General features: G+C 35.5%; 2 protein-coding genes and 2 long non-coding RNA genes across 9 annotated transcripts in view; 3 read left to right on the forward strand and 1 right to left on the reverse strand.

Moving 5' to 3' along the window:
* LOC134798730 (ubiquitin-like modifier-activating enzyme ATG7) overlaps window positions 1-24995 on the reverse strand; it is a 441738-nt gene that overhangs the window by 345728 nt on the left and 71015 nt on the right. The gene's annotated exons all lie outside the window — the stretch shown is intronic.
* Window positions 1-24995, forward strand: part of LOC134798737 (uncharacterized) — a 432480-nt gene that overhangs the window by 153181 nt on the left and 254304 nt on the right. The gene's annotated exons all lie outside the window — the stretch shown is intronic.
* Window positions 2392-10548, forward strand: LOC134798724 (uncharacterized). 6 transcript variants are annotated; one of them, XR_010145256.1, is made up of 6 exons: window positions 2561-2687; window positions 3064-3501; window positions 4177-4260; window positions 4621-4814; window positions 5308-5566; window positions 6033-10548. XR_010145256.1 is itself a non-coding variant. In XM_063771109.1 (5 exons), the coding sequence occupies exons 2-5, from the start codon at window positions 3408-3410 to the stop codon at window positions 5497-5499; spliced, it is 564 nt and encodes a 187-aa protein (XP_063627179.1). In that variant the 5' UTR covers window positions 2392-2571; window positions 3064-3407; the 3' UTR covers window positions 5500-10548. The 6 variants fall into 6 exon arrangements, 5 of the variants coding, with proteins under 5 accessions (XP_063627179.1, XP_063627181.1, XP_063627178.1 ...); XM_063771109.1 differs by having other exon boundaries at window positions 2392-2571; window positions 5308-10548; XM_063771111.1 differs by having other exon boundaries at window positions 2392-2571; window positions 3253-3501; window positions 5308-10548.
* Window positions 15640-20049, forward strand: LOC134798742 (uncharacterized). The gene is made up of 2 exons (XR_010145262.1): window positions 15640-18008; window positions 19771-20049. It is a non-coding gene; the product is annotated as an uncharacterized LOC134798742 (long non-coding RNA).

Raw genomic sequence — 24995 nt, forward strand, 5'->3', positions numbered from 1 at the left:
GGTATTAGTATTATTTAAATTACTTATTAGAGTTAGACCAAGATAAGTCTGCAACGATTTTGATAGCGTTATGTGTTATTTATATGTCATAATTTCATTGAAGTTTGACGTTTAAAATAACACTTGCACTGCGTGTGCTATGAAAATCGTTGCAGACTTATCTTGGCCGAAGTATAAATATTATAAGTAAATAAAACTGATAGTTTCAGATCCATTAAAGTCAGAAATAAATATTCGCCAAAGGACCGAAACACATCCATGCTAAAACCCGCAGCATGCAAAAACCCATAAAAAAGGCTGCAGGGGCTAATTGTGCAGAACTAGCTAAAAAGCCAGTAACGAGAATATGTGTGACAGCTGTACAAAATTGTGACATCGGCAGAGGCGCGAATTTGTAAATGTCTGTAATAAAGACGGGTCTGACACAGAAATTGTGACAATTGCAGTAGTTTTACGAAGCTACGAATTAAATTTTACAAGTCTCAACCATTCAGGTCATTTTCTTGTTGTCCCTGATACATTTATTTTCTATTTGATTTTTATTCACACGAAATAGTTTATTCAGGTAAAAAATAAATAAACTATAAGTAAGTAGATACAAGTCCATCCATAGTTTTATGATCAGCAACGCAGGCTTCGTCAAGTGGAAACAAAAGCAAATCAGCTACAGGCTTCGTCGTCTATTTACAAATGATCCACAACCGGCTTTGTCAATATAGAACAAAATATAATCATCATAATCTTTGTCATAATAAAAGTTTTTATGTTAAGGGGTGTGACTTTTAATCTGAAAGTCATTTAAGACCCCAGCTCGTGACCAATAAGTTTTTCGGAACTTATATCAAAAAAAAAGTGAGAAGCCATTTTGACTGAAATCCTATTTATAGGTTGAATGAAACAGATTATTTACGTAAAAGATATTTTTTTGCTGTGGGCTACCGTTTACGAGTTATTTATGAAAAACTAAAAAATAAACGATCGTAGAACAAATTATAAGTAACTTTCCCACATTCATAATATTTTGTATTGAGATCACTCTGGCCCACGCTTAATATTATTTTTTATCTCCCATTTATCAACAGTTTTGTATAATAAACTATATATTTTCTTAAACGTAATAAGTGTAGCTTTACAACTATATTTTTTGTTTTCAGATTCCTACTACACTTAAAAAAAAATATGGTAATTATGAAAAAATCCAAGATACGTTTTTTTGTCTTTTCTACTTTATGTTTTTTTTTGTTAGAAAGTGCATTGTTTTGGTTCCAAAAAAAAATTCCTCATCCTTAATTTAACCGAAAATGATATATCACATGCCCTAATAGGTACAGTTTTAGAGAAATGTTGCTCCAAGTGAAGCGCGGCGGCGTCGAACTTCCCCCCTCCCCCCCACTAAATGAGACGTGGCTCTCGAGGTCTCCCGGTCTGTATCTGCTCATGACCAGCTAAGAATCAACTGTACCAAGTTTCAGCGCATAGTCACAAAGTGCAAGGTGTCGTGCACTAACAAACTAGCTATTAATAACGAATTGAATTTTATGGTTTACTTTAAGTCTTATCCCGTACTTTTATAATTTCTGTGGCTTTAGTGCAAGCGCGTTGGCAAAATGCCGCCGTAATATGTAGCCGCATTAACTACATATCTCAAATCGACTTTACTAGGAGTTCTGGTTCACTCTCTCTGTATATGTTAGACAAGGATGTAGTCATGGACTTCGATGTGGAAATTTTAATAGATGTATGAAATGGATTCTCAGATTATAATATTCTAATATTCTCCGGTTAGTGCTAGACTTGCAACGGCGGGTAGTATTAAAATTATAACTAAATATTTTAGGCAAAAGGAGATATTAAGTATTTTAAATATTAACCAGAAAGGCGGTTTGTCATTGTCAAGATATTTTATTTTGTGACAGATCATGATATCATGTCTCAAACATTGACTAATTCTAAGAATAAACCTTTCTATAGGATGTCAATCATAATTGAGTGCCACTTCAAGGTAATTTTTTTGAGAAATATCCGATTAAACGTATTGTTATTCGTTAGGGAAACAAATGACGGCCTTATTTCAAATACCAAAGCAAATACAATTCCAATAGGTACAAACATATCAACAATACCTCGAATTTATAAAAATACCTCACTCTGCTTTCAATAAATCGTGTAATATTACGTTTGGCAAAATGAAATACCTTCTTTATACTGTCGCAGCGTTTCAGTTATAACCAATCAATGTAAAATTGTTCCGAATGAATCTCAACGAAACCCTTACTTCATTAACATTGTATCTCTCTTTATTTTTCCTTCAACTTACAACCTTATTTCGTAGAGCTTAAGACTATCTTCCATGTCCAGTTGTCATAACATAAGAGGTTTAAAAAATAAGTAGCTGATATAATAAAGCAAGCGGCAGATTGCAAATTGCGAACAATGGATTCTTCTTGCCTACCTATAGGCATTCGTTGCGAAAAATAATAAAATTGCGATTTCAATTATTGCAAATATTTTATTGGGATTTTGAACGGCCGACGCGACGGTTGTAAAATTCGTTCGTTTACTTTTTTAGATGTAAGTAGCTTGGATTTAGGCGTAGATGACAATAAAAAAACGTACCTACCTAAAATGTGCTTAAATTATTACATTACATTTAAAACATAATAAAACAAAACATTAACCAACATAAGGTATGTATGTATACCTAAAGGCGTATTCTAATTGTGATAACAGGTTAGGAAATTGATCTGGATTTGTTAAGGATTTATGATCTATCAGTGTCAAAAATATTATTTCTTCAATCATAGACGTCACTTTTGACTGTGACAGATCATATCCATAACAAATCTAGATCAAATTCATAACCTGTTATTATAATTAAAATACACCTCCTTGTCATTATTACATACTTATACTTAATGGCAGATAGCATAATTATTTATACCATTATAATTATTATGTACAATGAAAAACTTTATATCAAAATGTTCATACAAAGTGAGACGTTATTATTATTTATCTTGCGTATATAATTAATTGCCTCGAAATTATTTCCTTTTGTTTCAGAAAATGTGGGAGCATGCCTCATTTTTCCTTTGAAATTCGTTATACAAACAGGAAAAATAAATTCGAAACTCTGATAAATATTAGGAAATTTTGTCTCACAACTCACTACTACGCAGTTGGCACACTCTCAGCAGCTGTCTTGAAAGCATTGTCCTTCGAACTAATTTAAAAGAAAAACTTTTGTTTTAGGTTGACCGATTGTGAACCATATTCTCCAATTATCGAGGCCGTTGTTGCCAGTAAAATAACTTAATTCACGACCCTTGACTTTTATTGAGGAGTTTTCGTGACTTTACTTTCATTTCAGAACAAAATAGGTACCTATTGACGCTGGCTAGTTTTCCATGTTTTCTGACGAAATCTATGTAACGTCCATCTTTTTGGCTACTTGGTGGGTTACAAGCACAACTGGCTGCTTGGGCAGTAACGATCCTAATAGTAAGTCGACCTTATCTTACCTACATATATTTTAACGCCCTTTGTAGATCTCCCAGAGAACTATAACTGCCTGTAAAGTAACTATTCGTAATGTATTTGGTGTAAAATAACGATCCGCTGCAAATTACCTAGAATTAGCCCAAGAAAAGTCTGCAACGATCTTGATGGCATACACAGTGCAAGAGTTATTTACGTCTTAATTTGATAGAAGACGTAATTTCATAACATAATTTCATAGTTTGACATTTATAATACCATTTGCACTGCGTGTGCTATCAAAATAGTTGCAGACTTGTTTTGTTCTAACTGTTCATTTCTTCAACTACCTATGTAACCCATTAAATATCTAAATACGTTTTGGTCATATTGTGAGATTGCATACCTAGGCGGCAACCTCACAATATGACCAGGCCGCGTAGCCAAGATGCCAATCGCTTACGCTCCGTAGCGATCGAAACGCAACTGTCACTGTCACACTAATAAGGAAGAGTGATAGAGAGACATAATGCTTTTCGTTGTCGAAGCGATAGCGATTGTAACCTTGGCTAGGTACTTACGGTAAATCTCGAGTAGAAAATAGACCTACTCTCATTCGAGTCTGTGTCAAGTACTGCCGTATGCAGATTCATTATGTATAATAACTCTTTACATAACCTTTTTCTGGTCCTTTTCCAGGGACGAATAGTAATATACTTCAATATTTCCCTTGCCAGTGGACGGACGGGATAATACCCTTCGTTTATGATTTTTACGCCATCAGTAAGTACCGCTGATCGTCCATCATTATTAAATCTTTATTGACATCGTCGATAGTCCGGAGTATTTAAAAGGGATTAAAATTTCAAAATAAATATTACTTTTGATTAGATTGGTGTAAAGTGAAGATTAATAATGACACAAAAAAAAACTTATTTTTTTTTCAAAGTCAATGCTTGTTAACGTGCTTGTCTTGTAAGGAACTAGTCGCTTTAAAAAAGATATTGTAGGGTACAACAAGAACGGTTAGTGTCGTCCTAAATCCTCCAAGAAATAAAAATAACTTCCAGTTTATTTCGAATTTCGATTCTTTTCCAAGACACCTTACCAAAGACAAGTAAAACATCTCTAAATCTTTTTCAGACTCCAATCGTCTTCTAAAAACTATCCGTCAAGGACACGAGCTCATCCAAAACCAATCTTGCTTGATCTTTAACCAGCGCAGCCCCATCGCGATGGCGGACAGCCGGAACACCTATTATTACCTCTACTACACCTACTCAAACGCCCTGGAAGACTGCTGTTACGCATCAATTGATGTTAAGGTTGGCCGACGGGTGTGTTTATTGGTTGTTTTTAGGAGTTAGGTGACATTTGGATGGCAAAAGCAGCTGCATTAGGGATCACCTCAGATATATCGAGGTGGAATCGGCAAAAGCCGATAGGAAAATGCTTTATGTCTGCACAATAAGAGCGAAGAAGTCGTCGTTCGGCTCGGCTCGCATCGGCCGGCGGCGCCTGCCGACACGTCGACGGCGTTTTCGCCGCGGAGACCCACTGTTGCGGTATTACTATTACAGCGTTGACGTGGACGCTGTCACTGACAATTTCCTTGTAAAAATGAGTGACGCTCGTAGCAGCATTATTGTCGCGATTATATTGTTTGTTCCGTCACCCATTTTATCAAGGAAATTGGCAGTGACAGCGCCCGCGTTAACGCGTCAACAGTAATGCTGCTGAGTGGCCGTCCGAATGTCACCTCTATTGCAGTTGTTTTATTACATTAACTAAAATTGTTGTACAACGAGCTACTCAAGAGTCTTTCTCCAGGTGGTGCTGATATCGCCCGGGTGTAAGGAGCCGCACGAGATAGCTCACGTCACGCTCCACATGCTCGGACTGAGGCACGGAGACAGCAGCCCGTTCCCGGCGTCTTCAGTTAACGCCGTCCTCTTCCCGGAAAACTGTCATAACCAATCAGGTCTACGGTTGGATTCTCCAGAGTATTCAGATGAAGAATAAAATAAGTTTTTGTCAAAAAATCGTCGCGCTTATGTCGCCTGTCATCGTGACCGCCACTTTCTAACAAGTACGTTTAATAGCGAGGCAAGGCACAACAGACGACAAAAGCCATCACAACCGTACTAATGAGTAATGACACGAGCTCCAATTGCAAAGGACTAATTTCTTATTAGGTATCGGATCTTATTTCTTTTAACACGGTTACAACAGTAACCTGTTTGTTGTCGACTTTAGTACTTAAAGGTTTTTTGAGGCTTAGTAATTGCGTACCACACAGCAACATATACTTAGTATCTATTGCTAGTGGCACTACTGCGCTAAATTCCCTTTCGGTACTAACCTTTTTACACGACTGCCCAAAAAAGGAGTGTGTCTGTATTGTTCGTATTAACTATCTGGCCACCGAGACAAGGCGCTGACATACACTGACATACCTGACGACTGACATAATAAGTAATGCAAAAGGGAACGCTATTCATTGAAATTGTTATTATTTAATATCCAATCATAAAGTATAATACCTACCGCTCAAGCATCGCCGCATATCGCTGAAGAAAAATTGCATTGAAATTTGAAAATCATTGCGACGGGGACAAATCGTAAGTTATCTTCGAGTGTACCTACTTAAATTGCTTATCGATTTCATTAAATATCCAGTATCGCCATCTACTACCCGGTATCGGCCCCGAACCTCGTTCCTCAAAATTCAAACCGCCAGTACAACAAAGTTGATCATCGACGCTTTGGTATTGAAATCAAATTTATATCGTAATTTACGTGTCTGAATACACCCCTTGGCGACATTTCGAATAGTCGTCATGATAAGACAAATAGCGAAATATGCTTTTAAAAATGTAGGTAACAGGTATGGCACATGACGTTTATTTCTTCCGAGCATGCAATACTGCGAATCATCCAAATAAGCGAGATCTGCCGCGTCCCTACACACAATAGAGTTATAAGGAGTTATAGAAGAAGAAAGGGGATCAACGGAGATCCAGTAACAATGGTTGGATTCACATTGCGTCTGTTGATAAGATCGTTTTGTACTATCACAGGCTTTGCGGGTGCTGTCTCGGCTTTCAACTGGCTTCCTTTTATGAAAGGCACGTTAACAATTCAGGATGTGACGTGTTTAAAAGCTATATAAATTGGAAATGAATTTATTTGTGCTATCAATTGTTTGGCACGTCTTACTTGTAGGCGACAGTTTTAATTTATGACCCATTTTGTACCCTGTCACAGTGACACTAGTATGAGGTCTCTAGCGACTTTCATATTGATTGTCACTGTGACAAGGTACCAAATGTGTCATAAATTAATATTTTTGACCATGGACCTAGAATACTACGGACGTAGTTTTGCTAAGACAAAAACTGTGATTCCATCATCCACCAATTTCCTAGTATTTACGCGTAACACACACACATTGACAGTTATCTCAATGCCCTCATCCACCAATTTGCCGTCAGACGGATCGAAACGTCAGTGAAGTAAATATGTCCAAGAAAAATGTAAAATATGCCGGCATGCGTAGTTAAATCCTGCAAGAATTGTACCGATCGAAAGAAAAAAAGTGACGGAATAACTTTTCATAGCTAATTTTATCAATTATCACGGTATAGTACATAAAATCTCTATATTTCATTGTTTATAAATGCGAAACAGGAGTGTGACCAGTAAGTTGAATAGGGTAATTTCCCGAAAGTAGGGTAATTAATGCCCTTCTTATTAAATCATAATGTATATAAAAGAGATAATTTAGGATATTTAGGTAAATAGCTAAATTAATGATTTTGCATTTCAAACTAGGTCGGTATGGTAATTTCCCGATAATAAGGAGATTAAAGACGTTTACATGAATAATGTTTGATAGTTAACGTTTATTTGTTATGTAAGGTAAACATACTCATGGTGCTCGACGCGGTCCCAGTCCAGTACATGTCATCTTGAAACTTAAACCATTGTCAATATAGGTGACAGCAAGGTGTCATCTATTGGGCATTAACATGTCGAGCACTAGTACATTTACCTTATATTTATTTTTTGTTTAAAACCAGATGTGTTACAAGTTAAATATCATTAGGTATTGAAAATAATATTTGCACAAAGTAATTTGCAGGTAATGCGCATTTTCAAGGCCTATAAAATCAGTTAGGTACACACAATTTATTGTCTAACGTAAAACTGTCCTACTTTAAACAATATTTGAAAACAAGGACGATATTGAAAATAATTGTTTCACCATTAGGGGCGAATTTGTGTTACATGGTATCACTCGTCTACACGCACACTTTCAAACCGTCCGCCATTGCAGTGTCACAGTTTGTCTTAAGTGACATTCCCTCTGTCAAATATATAACTCTATGTTTTTGACCGTACCGTTCAATGGCGGCACTCTTCTTCAAATACGAAATCGATTTCAAGATTCCACGGTTGCTTAAAACCGTTAATGGAAAATAAGTATCAACTGTTACAATCTGACTAAATTGGCAATAACTTATAAGAAGGAAGTGGTCTCTTTTTGCGAATCGCAAGCCACTATTGTAATAGGTAACTACTATCTCTCTCTATTCGTGTTTGTCTGTAAGTAATATTTGCTCGTATAACGATACCAAAGACATATGTAACTTCGTATAAGACGAATAAAGTCTAAGGAAAAAACGTGCCTCGGAATTGAAGCAAAAGTCATTCTCGAATAGATGGCGCACACACCTTTAGCCTATCCTCGGCTAGATGGCGTGACGACACCGTTTCATATTTAACAATTTTAACACATAGATATCAGTGAATGAACATGGATCAAAATGATATAAAAATAATAAAATCATTTATCCATATATATACATGTTTTGATAACTTTATACGTTTTCATTTTGAGTTTTAGTCGTGTGTCGATAGATGGCAGTAAATTTACAGTGACTACAAAATTTACAATGACAGGACCCCTCTATACTATCTATTCTTTTTGACGATACTAACCAGGTAAGTTCTATGTAAAGTTATCAATAAACCAAACAAGTATTATTTGTTCAGACAAAAATATATATTTACCTACACCCACCTAGGTTTACAATAAATACCTAACATAGTTGTTCGTAAATTCTTGATCTAACATTTTTTGTTCCATTTGATAGAAACTATTAGTCACATCATTACGATACACGTGCGAAAAGTAGGTGAAACTAGTGGCGATTTAAAACACTCCCTTCGGTCGTGTTTCAATTTATTGCCACTAGTTGCGAATTACCTTTTCGCACGTATGTTGTACAACGTTTTAGGTACAGGCTCATTAAATATTCGACTTACGCACGTATAGTGCCAGTTACCGCACTAGGGCGGTAAAATAGCACCATATGTACTGTAAAATAATATGCAATGACAGAGCCTTCTTGCACCATATGAGATGTATAATGTGACCTGCGGGTGAGATCGCAAAGGTACGATTTCACCCTAGCGCCTACGGTACCGTTTATCACTAGCGTGTGGCATTCACCCCTCTCCAACACTACACACTACACTTTTGCATCTTACTCCTTTGTGATAAGGCGAAAAATGTAAACATATAAACGTACCTACATGCTTGCTAGAAACAGGTGGATGATATACATACGACAGCGATTTGTATGCGGTACGTATAGTCAAGTGTAAAAATATGGGTGCACACACCATACTCAAAAATATGTCACATAGCTCTTATGTCAGCGAATTAAGAACTATGGGACATATTTTTGAGTAGTTATATGCACCTAATTTCACTTGACTGTACCTACCAGAGTTTCAATGTCTTCTTTATAATACGGATTTTTGAACATTCATTGGCTTAATTTCATATTGTCCTTATTTAACGGTCTCTCAGTGACGTATTTTTTATGGCTCATTAATCAAATTCGTCAAACAGTTTTTAGCGTGCAAAAAATTCGGAAGTTTGTAAAATATTTTACGTAGGTAGATACTTTCTCTTTAAAACTGTTTAACGGCTCGATTCGGGAAATGAATTAGAGACTCACTAGATATGAAATAGTAAAGATATGTGACGTTCCACTGCAAAAGGTACCTTATGGCGGCTGGCGCCGCGATTCGGAAAATGAATTAGAAATTCACTAGATATGAAATAGTGAAGATATGTGACGTTCCACAGAAAAAGGTACCATATGGCGGCTGGCGCTTACGTCGCATAGCGCCGCAATAATATTGGAGCGGCTTTAATAATAGCGTAAGCGCCAACCGCCATAAGGTACCTTTACTCGTGGGACGTCACATATCTTTACTATATCGTATCTAATCTCTAATTCATTTCCCGAATTGCGCCGTAAGTACCTGTTAGACGTTCTGTATAAATTATTCGAAAGTCAAATTGGTCTAGAAACTAATAAGTACCTATAACATAATGCCTAAAATAATAGTACATATTTGTAAAAAGATAAGTAAGTTTATAGGTTGTTATAGGTTAACCTAATGTGGTGCGCTGTGAATTATTCGCCATTTTTAATTTTACAATTTAATATCTGTACCTGTATGTACTAGTATTGTAATGTTTTATAATAGGTAATAAATAATTGAATCTTGCGTTCAATGTTAATGTTTAATCTAGACTGACACAATTACTGATTGCGCTATTTGCGTTAACCAAATAAAACGAACCTATTTGCTTTATTTGTGGGCCAATTTAAATATAATTATTGGAACGACGAAGCCGATAATTTGGTCGTTAGCTCTGTATGGTCCTAGGTACCGGCCATTATTCACTGGTGGGCTGACTGCGTTGTTGAACAATGGGAATGTTTACATGCTATGTATTAAATACCATTTCCATAGTTTAAAGTCGGTTAATTAAACATTAAAAAAACCCCTACGCACTATGCCAAATAAATCAATGAATTTTGAAAAAGACCTGATACTCTTTAAACTGCAGCAATTATATCTGAATATTAGTAACGATCTTTCTATATTCGCTATCATAGTGTTAATTAAATATACAAATAAGACGTAGTAATTTGAAATACAGACATCAGAAAATAGAGAGTCGTAAAGGGGTTATTCCACTTGCCTCTTAGGTAACGTTTTTGAAACTTACAAAAAACTTCTCTATTACAAGCATAAGTGGTATAGTTCATAAAAGGCACGATAAAATCCAAAACGTTTTGACAAACTGATATACCTACACTAGAAATGTATTAAACACCCGACTAAATAAAGTAACGCCATCTAGTGCAACATTTTATCAAGATCAAAACGAGATTTGTTTGCTGTAAGTTGATGAAAAGTTCTATTCTGCAAATTCTAACCTTCAAACCACCAATGGTTATAAAATATACCATTGTAATTAGTACGTGAGTTTAATATTACAGAATTATTGTATATTTTACCTAACTTTTTTTGCGCTTTAATAGATATGTATTTTTGTATTATACCTGATAAAACAAACAACACTGAGTAAATAATACTATGAGCCATAAATATTGGATCAAAGATGTTATAAGATAAATCCCTATTCTATATAACCGCAGTGTTTTGAGTGCACACAATCCATCGAAAATCGAAATGGAATCCATTTCAATAGCCGATATTTGGTAAGACAACAAAACAGATTTCAAAACAAATGCATTTACAATTCGATAAAAAACTATGAAATATACAGGTATAGTGAAACATTTCTAACGCGTCAATCAAAATTTAACGTTATATCAATGTAACAAAGATGGCAGGCTTCTCTGACTCTATATGCGTTTCCATTATAAATTGAACTATTGCAGTTTTACGAGCATTTGCGTCGATGTAGAATCAAATGTTTTCCAGCCATTTCAACCAGTTCGTAAAACTTTCATCGGTTTAGACAGATTTACCTACCATTTTGTTTGAGTTAGTAGGTACACCTAAATTTTTTTTATTGGAAAGAAGCAGAAGCAGGAAAAGCAAATCCTAAATCAGGCACTTCATCCGGTAAAATAATGAAGTAAATACTGAGCATGAGATTATTTAATTACTGGTTTATCCTCGCGGCTTCGTCTAAGTGGAATGATGATTGATAGAAATTGTCTTAACCCCTCAGTTGTCGGAAATGAATATGGTATCTGTGGAAGCCCGCAGTCAGGATTTCCAGGCACATTTCGTTTTATTTCGTGTTTTATACTAGTTATAGACTATAATTTGGAATATATCTCCTCCCTATAATCGAACGGTACCTGAACGTTAGCTGCTGCAGTTGCTATTCAGACCTTAAAATTACCCTATAATATTTCCGTACACGGCGGGAAGAAGTTGATAACTCGAAATATTCTACCGAAGAAATTTGAACTTAAAATAAAATTACATAAGGTTCAAATTTCTTCAATTTTTTCCCGCGAGTTATCAACTCCTTCTCGCCGTGTACGGATTTATTTACAGTTGGTACATAATTATGGTGCTATACTTTACCTTACCAGTGCGGTAACTAGCACTATACGTGCGTATGTCGAAAATTTAAAGGGACATATGTACTGTAAAACGATCGTTGTACGATGCACGTGCGAATATTCGCAACTCGTGTCGATTTAAATTCACCCTTCGGTCGTGTTTCAATTTATCGCCGCTCGTTGCGAATTTCCTACTTTTCGCACTTGTATCGTAATGTACTATTATTTAATATGACTCTAGTGCAAAGTGGAACCCGCCAGCCGAGTGGCTGGGCTGGGACGAGCAGATGTTTCGCAAACGCGCTAATTCCTGACTCGGCCGTAATCAACTTAGCGAAACTTCGCGACTTATTCGCAACTGCTAATGAACAAACTCTAGGCGATGCACGGACTCCAAACGTGTTTTAAATACAAACACCCTGAGTGTTAATAAACATTAATTAGTTAACTTGACTATAGTTATTCATTAAAATAGTATGAAATTTAATTGAAGCACGACAGCAGTATTTATGTGTGAGAGTATTTCTATTTTTCAAGTGGCGGTCAGAATACTGAAAATTATGATAAATAAATTGTTACTATGTACGAGTACAGTCGCCATCAGATATATCGGAGCGGTTAAGGCGCTCACAAATATCTGAACACGCCTCTATTGTCAAGGCGTCAGAGCGCGTGTTCAGATATTGTGGACACCTTGGCCGTTCCGATATATCTGATGGCGACTGTACCTCAATGTCTTCCTTTTTGCGCACTAAGAAGTCTCTTTGTAGATCCATTACCTAAAATGATTTTTAGTACTTATAGTAATGACCCTTAATAATGTCCTTTATAATCTACCCATTGCAATTTTGCTTGTGTTATAAATTTACGTCATTCATAAATTATTTCTCGAAAATAACTTCGACGGTTTTGATGAAATTTATTATAGAGGCTAACCAAAATTTGATCTAGCTCGTTTTTATTCCTAGGCAAAGCAATAAAACCTATACGAGCAACTTCGCTGACCGAGATTTTTCGGTCAAACAAATTTGGTTTTAACTTCCTAGCTTCCTACTCAATTACGTGCTCGCTTTAAAACGGCCCGATAGTGATGTTGGGTGGCCAGAAAAGTTTTTAAATTGCTTTTAACTTTGTATGATGAGCAACTACATACCTTCTTTATCAGTTAACATTTTGGTACCAATACAAAGATAATTTATGTATTTACAGGCATACCAGTTCAAAACAGAAGTAAATTTAAACTACATAATAAACGACTATTTAAAATCTTTTGGCAAAATTTGCAGCCGTTATCTTCCAACGTGCGACGTACTTAAAGTTTTCGTTATTGTCGAAAATAAACAAAAGAAGGGTGTGTATAAATCACGAGGAAAATCTGATAAAGAAGAGACGATATTTCGCGTGGTGGAGGAATAAACTTGGCTCTATAACTGCCAGATGATTATTTGGCTAAATGGTTTCTTTATAGGTTTGCCAACGACTACGTTGTGAAGGCAAAAAGGAGTGTAAACTTTTTAAATTGTTTTATACTTGACATACATTCTTTTGTTTATGAAAGGAATCAAAAGCTTCGTTAAGATAAGCGCTTGTTTTTTTTAAACGGTTCCAAAAAGGAGGAGTTAAACAATTCAACGAAGTGTAAACTGCTGAAGAAGACGAACAGAACTCTGGAATTGAATATTTTGACATAAATATAATTTACAATCGCATACCAATTCTTAACATTGTCTTTGCTTATTATTGTTATGATTTGACGATCCTTCTCAGGTGAAATTTTTCATATTATGTATAAATAATTAATGAAATTAATTTATTTGGATTATCTTGCTATTATTTAAATTTATTTCTGACGATCACAATATAGATTCTTATAAATTGTCATTAATGTAATTTGTACTGTAATCATATGTTGTGAAATAAATAAATCTAATCCTCGACGACGCGTAGCGTAGGTATTTCAGGTTTCGCGATTTGTCTTCTTCGTTAAGTTGGTTAAGCAAGTAAGGTATTAAAGAACATTTGTGTCAAGGTCGGTTTTGATGATTGATGGCTTCCATGAGGAATTGGGGGAACTCCTTAAATCTCGATGGTTTAAGAACCCCCAGTCCCCCATGCAGCGGTAGAGTCAAGTCAACCGCCGCAAAACATAAAGCCAAAAATGATTGCACTTGTATGATACCTACTGGTAAATATTTCCTTGACCTAAAACAACAAGAATTCATCACATCCATAACAACAGCTAGTAACTAACTTAATGTGTGTAGTTTCTAACAGAACGAAGCGGAAAAACAGCCATTATCTTTTAATTGTGAACGTGGTAAGAAACCGAGATGATCTTAGTGTAAGTCAGAAATCTGACATACTTAAATATTACGTTTTACGTTAATGTTAGACCTTTCCATAAAAGCCAATGACTCGCTCGCCTGATACGGGCCCTGGAATCGTTTTATTTTACTGTTATTATCGTTTTCATTTTCTTTTTCGGCCTATAACTTTGTTATTAACAATAATATTAGCATATATCAATGTAGGTATCATGTTTGGTTCCGTATTTGCAAAAGAAATAGTATGCTCGTAATATCCTATAAGGCTTTATTAATATAACTGCATGTTTCATTCTTGCGGCGAGATTAATTTTTTGTAGGTAAGCTCTTTGAGACTTTTCTTACGTAGGTACGAGCATGTAGATGTTTATTTTTCAACGTTGCAGATGTACTTATACAGTGTGTGAATCCAATACGGGCGAAGATTTCAACGGTGGTTAGCATAGGACCTATGAAGTATATTTGAGATAAGTAAATTTGGCTTTACTAAAATACAATGAAAAAAAAATACCATACAAAATTATTCGACCCGCAGATTCAAAGCAACACACAAGTAAATAGGATTCGAGCTTTTTAAAGTTCCTGTCCACGCTTGTGGGCAGTTACTATAAAAAGCTCATATCTCGTAATATCATGTCATGTCTCGTAATGTTTGCACAGTTTGCAGTACATTACTGCTCGGTAAATTTTCTAAAATTAATTACGGGATCATAACCCTTCGGGTGGCAGCACCTCCGGTTGAACGGTAGGACAAATGGCGCGGCCATTTTTTTAAATATGCCTCTACGTGGCAGAGGCCGCGAGAAGGTTCGGTCATAACAAGCCCGTAATTGGCAGAGACCGTCTCGCGGCCTCTGTGCGACGCTGCATTTCGCGCGTAAAATAAACCCGTTAAAACTATGCCTTGCTTGCTCACTCTTACAAGATGCATTCGTCAATAAACAAGGATGGTATTCCCTAACGGTCGAATTCCCGCGTAAAACAAAGTTTGTTAGAAATGACGTGATGTTCCTGCCCCACCTCGCCCATTACGCGCCGACCGTCGTCGAGCCGCGAACATTCAAACGGAATACGCACTGATAAAAAGTGAAATAAACTGTGTGAATCGTGTTAAATGTATTGTTTTGTCATAAAGACTGCTTTTTCTACAATCAATTGTTTTATTTCGTAACTATACGTATTTTTACATGAAAGTAGAAAAAAAATGGTAATATGAGATTAGAACAAGTCTAGCATAATTCACATAAATAGAATAGAATTCATTGGTATACAATCAATTAACCCATTTTATGCTGAATTCAGTGATATATAGTTTGTATATATAATTCATAGATTTTTTTTGGGAAACGGTCATATTTCTAACACGCGCCAAATTCGCGATGATCACCCGTTGAGGCCCCGCCACTTGACGTATATTTTTCCAAAATGGCTGCGCCACTCAACCGGCTTGTTATGTCTGTCCGTCTTGCGGCCACCGCCACTTACCGTAGAGACCTCGAGGAGGACAATGCCACTCGAAGGGATAATTAAGTGTAAATTAAAAAAGTTCTTAAAATAATGATAACACGGATAAATTCTATATCTGGTTTAATTTATTGCCCGTATTGGATTTACATACTGTAAATTGTTTGTCATTGAATCCCACAAGGTGGTTTCAAACACCTAATGTTCTTATTATTTTTGTTCAATCTAATTCTCCCAAGACCCAAGAAGTTTGGTACTGCTCTGGCACAAACTAGTACGTACTAACTAATATAATATATACCGATATTTACAATATCGGTTAAGAATCGTCCTAGCTAGAAGAGAAGTGATATTTGCCACTTTTGAGTACCTGTAGATCTGAGATCTGTCTTTGTCTTGGAACGCTCAATATTTTGTTTCTCAATTTTCCATACGATTCTCCATTTTCTATACTATAAATACAGACCTAAAGTCCAAACAATCCAAACATACTTTAAGCGTCTCTAAATCTTCGTAAGTCTTTTAATTTTAAGCACTTCAGACACTATTGCAACCCCAATAAAGCCGTTTCAAAGTCGCTCCAAAGCCTACTCGACCTGTAATATATTCGACCCTAAATCTCTTTAACGAAGCTTCGGCCAACTGTTTCATGATTCACGTAAATGTTTTTTACCTTGGACCAAATGAGACTGCGAATCCAGTAAGGGTTGTGTGAAATTGGATTCATTATTGATTCAAAAAGGTCAACCCGACCGCGGTCGGCGGTGGATGTGGATGGCACTCGTAGGGCCGAAACGGGAGTTTTAGTGCATTCACGTTTGCGGTTTTGGTCATCGATTTGATATAATAATTGTTCTGGAATAAACCAATGAGTGATGAAATTATAGGTCTCCTTACATCAGGCAGTTGGCAAAGAAGCTCTGCGGTGATTTTTTTAGCAGGGCTGTGATCCACGCTCCGGGTCGTGTCTGGTGCAGGGGATTTTATTGCCTATACAACACGGAAACACTGATAATGGGAACTTTTGGATTGAATGCGATCTGATGCGGTCCTTTTTAAATGACCGTGTTTTGGAATAACCAACATAAAGGAAAATGACGAAGCCTGTTGCAAGTAGCTTCATTATTTGTGCGCAATGACGACGCTTGTTGCTGATTTATGGTTGTGCCCTCCTGACGCAGCCTACGTTGCGGATATGAATTTGTCAATTCTTTATGTTGCTTACTTTTATTTTGTAGAAGGTCGTATATATAAATAAATAAATATTATAGGACAAGTCCGTAGCTGGCCATAACAAATTCTTACCTACCGCCTCAGTTGAGCGGTAGACCTGTACATGCAAAATACCTTTGTCCATTATGCTTATCTTGCTAATTCGCCTAAATACAGTGTGTAAATCTAATACGAGCGAAAAATTAAACCAGATATACTATAATAGAATTTATCCGTGTAATCATTAATTAAAAAGTTTTTTTAAGTTACACTTAAATATGACCCCGTAATTATTTTTTGAAAATTTAAGGAGCAGTAAGTAATGTACTGCAAACATTACGAGACATGACATGACATGACATTACGAGATATTTAAGCTTTTTATAGCAACTGCCAACAAACGTTGAGAGTTACTTTAAAAAGCTCGTATTTTGTAACTTACGTGTTGCTTTACATTGCGGGCTGAATTATTTTGTATGGTTAATTATTTTTATTGTTTTTTAAGCAAAATTTAACTCATTATATTTCTTAGGTCCTATACTAACCATCGTTTAAATATTCGCCAGTATTAAATTTACACACAGTAGGTACCTATATTTTCCATGCAGTGTACAAAATGCCATTTCAATAAAATTGTGAATGTTCTGGATGTGATTTAAAATTTTCCACTTCATTAATTGCTAATTACTTACTACCTAGAATTAGTAGGTGTTTGTTTGCGCCTACACTTACCTTTGACCATTTTATATCACGACTTCACGAGTGATTGATCCGACTGATGACTGGACTTAATCATAAATATTAAATTCGGTTTTAATTTTCTCTCAATATCTGAAATATTTTCTTGAATTTAAAATGGCTTTCCGCGACCCAATTTCCGTAACAAATAACCCGATATCTATTTCTCACATCTGCGACTGTCCTATCACCTCGTGAACCCTAAAATGTACGCCAAACTTGTTTCTGATTCGCAGTTTAAGAGGCGCGTATGGGGCTCCCTATTATGGGTCCTGGGGGTCCAGTGGTTTCCTTAAATAGGGCCGTCTTGGGCCTTCCGAAAAAATACGATTTCCTGTCCTTTCTGCAAACGGGCCACGAGCGGGAAGCGGATCAGGTTACACTCGATATTTCTTTATTTTAACTAGGTTTATCTTAATCACCATTTTAAAGGTATTAAAAGGCTGCTATTTAACTGATCACCAGATTTAGTAAAATTTAATACCAAAAAAATCTATTTTACCACCCTAAAATCATGAATGATCACCAAAATTATAACACCATTTTAATGTGAAATGATTACCAATTTTATTACATTTTACTATCCTTTTAAAGGAAATGACACCAAACTAATCATTATTAACCCAAAAATAGTCAATGATTACCAAATTTCAAATCCCATTTTAATGTGAAATGATAACCAAATTTTTACATCTTGCTATCCTATTAAAGAAAATGACACCAAAATAATCATTGTAAACCCAAAAATAGTAAATGACCACCAAAATTAGAACTCCATTTTAATGTAAAATGACAACTAAATTTTTAAATCTTGCTATCATATTAAAGCAAATGGCTCCAAAATAATCATTGTAAACGCAAAAATAGTAAATGATCACAAAAATTGTAACATTTTAATTAAAAATGTGCAAACATTTAATATATCGTTATCCTATTAAATTAATTAATCCACTTCGTCACCTTTTTCTAGTAGCATTTTATTTCTGTAACAGTCGCAGTTCTAACCTAACCTAACCCACTTTTCTAGTAGCATTTTGTTTCTGTAACGGTCGCAGTTCAAACCTAACCTAACCCACTTTTCTAGTAGCATTTCTTTTCTGCAAGGGTCGCAGTTTAAACCTAACCTAACCCACTTTTCTAGTAGCATTTCGTTTCTGTATGGGTCGCAGTTCAAACCTAACCTAACCCGCGTTTCTAGTAGCATTTCTTTTCTGTAAGGGTCGCAGTTCAAACCTAACCTAACCCACTTTTCTAGTAGCGTTTCGTATCTGTATGGGTAGCAGTTGAAACTTAATCTAACCTACTTTTCTAGTACCATTTCGTTTCTGTAAGGGTCGCAGTGCTAACTTAACCTAACCCACTTAACTGATAGCAGTTTAACTTACTTTTCTAGTAGCATAACGAAATGCTACTAGAAAAGTAGATTAGGTTAGGTAGGTATGCGGTGCGGGCTACGGGGGGTTGAGCGGGAGGGGCTACTAGTTTTGGCATCAGTTTACTTTATTTGGTAATATGTATACATTTTTTGGTAATCATAGTGGTTTATTTAGGTGAAAATATCGCATTCATTTGGTCTTCAAGATTTGGTGATCATTAATGATTTTTGGTGATCATTCAATATATTTGGTATTTGAATACAATTTGAAGTGCAGTCGTAATTAAAGTGGTGGTACTTTTCTATTTTTAGGCCTTATTTTATTGGTGTTCAGTAATTTTTTTTGGTAAGCATGATTTTTTTATTTAGGGTACCAAAGTATTTTTTGGTGGTCATTATATTTGTAGCCGTATTAAAATGTACAAATTTAAGTTATACTGGGTGATATAATGTGTAAAACATGTGCTGTTTTTTGTAGACAATTGATATGGTTAACTAATAGTTTCTTAAAGATAATTAGGTACATAGTAAATGTGAATTAAAATTCTGGAACAAAAAAAGGTCCCTAATTTTTGTCACATTATGTTGATTTTCACCCTGTATCAATCCATATTCATAGGTAAAGTATTGATGTTTTGGAGGAAAATTTTTTTTTTCCAATCTGATACAGAGAGGAAGACTGTTCTCTAATCTCAACTTTACTGATTCTCGTGAAATTTAGTGAGCAGGTTCCATAATTATTTGAAATGTTTCGTCGATTCAGGTTTTGGTAGTTTTTCAAAATGGCGGAGCCTAGGGGGTTCGTACGTTCTACAGCTCACAGAGTCACTAGTACCACGAATGCATAACTAATGGTTGTATGTGAGTAAATATTTTTTATTGTGCACCATAAAGTTACAAGAAGTTTCTATACAGAAGACGAAATACAAGTTTAAGATAACAACAGGCAATAGATTGTATATACCTATTACGTTGCTGTATTTTCATCAAGATTAATCGGTTGATAGTTCAAAATCAAGCAAGAAATAAATTTCCTTCAACAGCTATTCGTTTCTGTTTCAAACGTTAATTCTATCATGTTGTTTATTTTAAACCTCTCAATTAAACAAGCTATTGAAAAACGAACTCTGTATTGAACACGTATCAGATATCGGGTATCTAAAATTTATTTCACACTCAAAAGGAAATGAGATTATGTTTCAATAACAGAGCTATCCCGCTACACGTTGGGAATAAAAAGTTGCATCCGGAAAATGTATTTATACTCCAACGAACTATTGATACCGTTTTTGTACATGTTTCGGATTATAGTGTCATTTGTATTTTGTATAACCCATCGTGCTTGTAAACCGGTTTTAGGCATGCAAATTGAAATGGATCCAGATATTAAATTGGTTACTGAATTTAGTATTGCATGTATAGTGATAACTGATAATTATCTATCCACCTTATTTATTAACTCAGTAAATTTTTGTTCAATTATGTTTGTAAAATAATTTCCTAATAAATTAATCCTTTAATATTAATATGTTGTCTCTGTTTAACAAAAAAATAGTTATTAAGTTATTATGCATGTTTTCCGGTGGACAACCAACCGTTGCTTTTCTTGACGGATTGTTGTATTGTATATTTATTGAATTTTAGTGCCTAAGGTTGCTACTAAGATTTATTTTTAACTGCCCCTGATCCACAATTAAGTAAATATGGCTGAAATAACTACGAGTAGGTATGGGTAAATCTAATAAATCATCGTTTATAGATTTGCAACTGTGTAGATATATTTCCAGCAGTGCCAATGTCCAGCAGTGGACGTCCTCTTGCTGATATGATGATGAGATTTATTTATTTAATCGTATGGCTACAAACTGGTCACTTCTACATATATGTAAACTAGATGTTAAATTATAGTACCTACTCAATAAGCAATTAATTATTACACCGTGTAGATAAGTTCCTATTTTACTTAATAATAAATTCCATTTACGTGACCTACATAGACGGCATCACTTAAACATCGACGACCTCCTGCTGAAGAGGAAAATCATATTTTTCTGATATCAAATGCTTTTGATTAATAATCCTTGTGCCAGAAGACAGCCGTATTTTTCTCACCATAAGTTACAGATCATCCGTTTACAATAATGTGGATACGTGGGGTATTATTTCTGAAAAATGTGACAAGAATAAAATGTATTAATACAACACATATTTGAAGAAAATTGCTTCAAGCAATGGTATTATATTTTTGCTGACTGTACATACAATACTTGTTATACATACAATTAAAACATAAGTTGAAACTTAATGTCCCTAACTAACTTTTCAATGTGTACAGACTGCACAATTTTAAGACCCTCTCAGTCTACCTATCAATTAATACGTCGACGCCGACAATTATCCTGATAATTTTGCAAAGCAAATATTCTGTAAGTACTATGATCCGAAAGGATGGGCAGCAAAAGGGCCTATATGGGTCAACCACCTGAACGCTGTCCTGTTGAACATCCTAAGTGTCGTTGGGCAGATAAAGGAGGCAGATCTTCGTGAGCTCGACGTCGGCGAAAGCTGGCGTGATACCGCTGTGGACCGTGCAAAGTGGCGTGCTCTTGTGTTGGAGACCAAGACTCATTTTGGCTCTTCGCGGCAGCCAAGTAATAACATACGTAAGTATGATTTAATGTGTAAAGCCAAGATGAAGCTTATTAAAGGCTTATCCACATTCAGGACATTACGCGTCAGTTTCTAGGTTGTACATTCACTTTAGTAATAGGAAAGATCGCTATCAAAATAGATTATGTACGTCACTTGACTATGGTGCGAATGAAATCTCGTAGCTATTTAGATAACTTACTACCCTAATTTGCGTAATCAAATTACTCTGTCAATGGACCATAATAATTATAATTTATCCTTAGCCGACGCTTTTTTTTTCAAATTAAGTATTTAATTAAATCTATTTTCACACAGCTCAATTTTTCTCAAGCTCAACTTCTACATCTAACCGTTTAGTCAAGGAACCCTTGTAAACCAGTAACTTTGGATAATTATAATAGTTTACTTCAAATCGAAGCTTTTTATTTGAGTCGTCGAGATCCTGACCTGCACGGCGGCTACAGAGCCGTAGTAAAAAGCCGGGACATCACTACGAAGATGATGACGATAATGAAAGAATAAGAGATTATAAGTATTATAACAATAGCTTCTTTCTTTATCTCCCGCTTAAAAGCAATTTGATATATCAGGGTTAACTGTCGGTTATGTATCAGCACAAATTATGCAAATTCATAATCCCGCCGTATACACGTCACGGCGGTCGGTGTTAGCTCGCGTTTGTCATGATAATCTGCAGGAAGCTAGTTCCATTTCAATTTACATATATATTCTACTGATTTAACAGCTATCTCGTATTATTTTATGGGGTTTGGAAATTTCGGCGCTTATTTCTTACTTATACCGGGAAAACGAATATCTTAAGGAAAATGGGGCTACGCTGACCTAGGTAACTGTTATAACAGCTGTATCTTTTTCAGTAACGACACATATGAGTTAACTGCGAATTTGTACTTGAGCGTTTTCCAAAAAAATTTACATTTCATTCATGAATCATGTCTTCAAAATATTGACTTCTTGGGCTCATTTTACTCAAGAATAATTTGTACATTCACGCCTCATATATGAAAAAATGTGTCCCAAGATTTCCTTTCCAGATCGTCACATTTTTGTATGAAAAGTTTTTTTATTTGTATGAACGTGGCGCACTGGAAAAATATTCTTTCATACAAAATTTTAAAACACATGTTTTCATGTATGAGGCGTGAATGTACAAATGATTCTGAGTAAAATGAGCCCAATAAATCAATATTTTGAAGACATGAATGAAATGTACATTTTTTTTGGAAAACGCTCACTTACCTACTGCATTTATTAGCCGGGTGGTAAACCGCGTGACTTCTAAACCACACGTTCTAACACCAGCTCGTTAGGTGACTACAAAAAACTTACACATGTACCCAGTCGGTGCCCTAACAAAAGTATCCACTTTTCTATACAATTAGTACCTATGTCGACATAGGTAGGTACTTAAGTTGGAGCATCGACCGTACTTATAAGTAATAACATTTGATAAGTATTTGCCAGTTATCTTCAATGTATTCAACCCACTCTTATACGAGTCAAATGAAATATGTGTCTGAAGTACGTAAAAATTCCTCGTGACAGTTTTTATTTCTTCCCATTACCACATATAGCCATCAAGGTAGGTATAGATTGTCATTGTCATCAATGGCCGTAATTATTTGAATGTAATGTTAAATATTTGTAAAGTAGGTTCTAATATTACTGGAAGGTAAATACCGTGAACAACAATTGAGCTCTCTGTAGAAAGAGAAAAGCTTTAATTAAATATGTAAATGAAACTTTGTAATATTTTATTCTCGTGGCCTTTGCTTCTTTCGTTCTTAAAGATTCCCTGCAACAATAATCGGGTCGGACAGATGGACATACGAGGGTTCTTTCTAAAGGCCCAACTTGACCTTTTGATTTACGTTACCCTTTGTAAGTTTATAAATGTTTAGAAAATACACATCCCTTATCCCGGACCCGTTTGTGGTTAACCCTATTATTTGGTATAATATTTCTCTACACTTCAAAAAGAAACTAAGACGGGCCCAGCTTCCATTCTTTTTATCTCGTTTATGTTAGTCTCATTATAAGAAGAAAACACAAGAAATCATCTTTTCCTGTACAGGAAAGTCAGGATCATTTTACGTAGCTAAATAGGTAAAATATAGGTATTTTGGCATAATCTATTAATTTTGCTCAATTGTAGAAGCTGGCAGTTGCCAAGGCTGGACAGCCACCCAGTGGCCACCCACTTAACGGCTCTGCTCGTTCATGTTTACGGCTGACTTATCGTATTCTATTTTTTTAGGATAAATTAATGAGATGGACGAATATACTTAGTACCTAGACGTACTGTGGGGCACTTAGTAGAGATAGAATAGAGAGAGAACTTTCCGCACATATGTATTTATTTGCAAGTTTCATAACTCAGGAACAAATATTTATGGCAAACATACAGATAAATGCCCTTAGGATTCGGACCCGGGACTTCCTGCTTCATAGCCAGAGTCACTACCGACAAGGCTATAAATGTAATATTATACATATAAATGGCGCTACTAATAACATGATGTTAAAACCATTATTTAGTTAAAAATAAAATAAAAATATTTACATTTAGTGGTTTATTAAAAATTTCCCCGTTAGTTCCAGGCATTTAGCCAAACGTTTTTAATTAAGTTTCAAAACGGAGGTAAGCCGTCCTCAAAAACTGGAGACAAAAAGTTCGAGATTCAATGAGCAAAAACGCGAATAAAAGATCTGTTTAACTTGGAAATGGATTTCTGCGGTAACCAACGAAAGTTTTTATCTCATTTCTCGCTAAGATATTTTCGCATTAATCTGATGAAAATAACAACGTGGCTTGCTTCAAGTTTTAAGTACATAAACTTGTTTGAAACCGAGGGCAAACGTTCGCATGAAACGCTCTATCTTCTTGGTCTTTCGTTCTACTCAGTATCAGTAAGATAAGAGTCAACAACATACTTTAACGGCAAATGTAAATTAGTATTTATTTTTATTAAAATGGTTCTCAGAAGCACAATAAACAATTAAATACACCAGATTCACCGATAAAGGAAAAAAAAACAAAATTACCATAAAATGATTTTTTTAACCTAACGCAATTAAGTAGGTAAATCTGTTTGGAATGTAATAAGCCGACCTAAAAACATCAAATAAAGCTCGAGCACGCAAAAGCAGTAACAATAAAAGCGTTCAACAATAAGGAAACCGCGGCGCAGTTGAATATTTTTATCATTTTCATTAAACTCTCGAGCCAGATGAAACATAACGGATGGGCGAAGTAAGTTAGGCATTGCGGGATTTCAGCCCAAGTTTCAGCGAAGCGGACCCCCGGGAGCGTTT

This window comes from Cydia splendana, chromosome 17, assembly GCF_910591565.1.
Source record: "Cydia splendana chromosome 17, ilCydSple1.2, whole genome shotgun sequence".
Classification (NCBI taxonomy): Eukaryota; Metazoa; Arthropoda; class Insecta; order Lepidoptera; family Tortricidae; genus Cydia; species Cydia splendana.

Coding starts and splice junctions, on each gene's coding strand:
- LOC134798724 (XM_063771109.1), top strand. CDS start 3,408: ATGTTTTCTGACGAAATCTATGTAACGTCCATCTTTTTGGCTACTTGG. Junction 4,261..4,620: donor TTATGATTTTTACGCCATCA/GTAAGTACCGCT, acceptor AATCTTTTTCAG/ACTCCAATCGTCTTCTAAAA. Junction 4,815..5,307: donor ATGTTAAGGTTGGCCGACGG/GTGTGTTTATTG, acceptor GTCTTTCTCCAG/GTGGTGCTGATATCGCCCGG.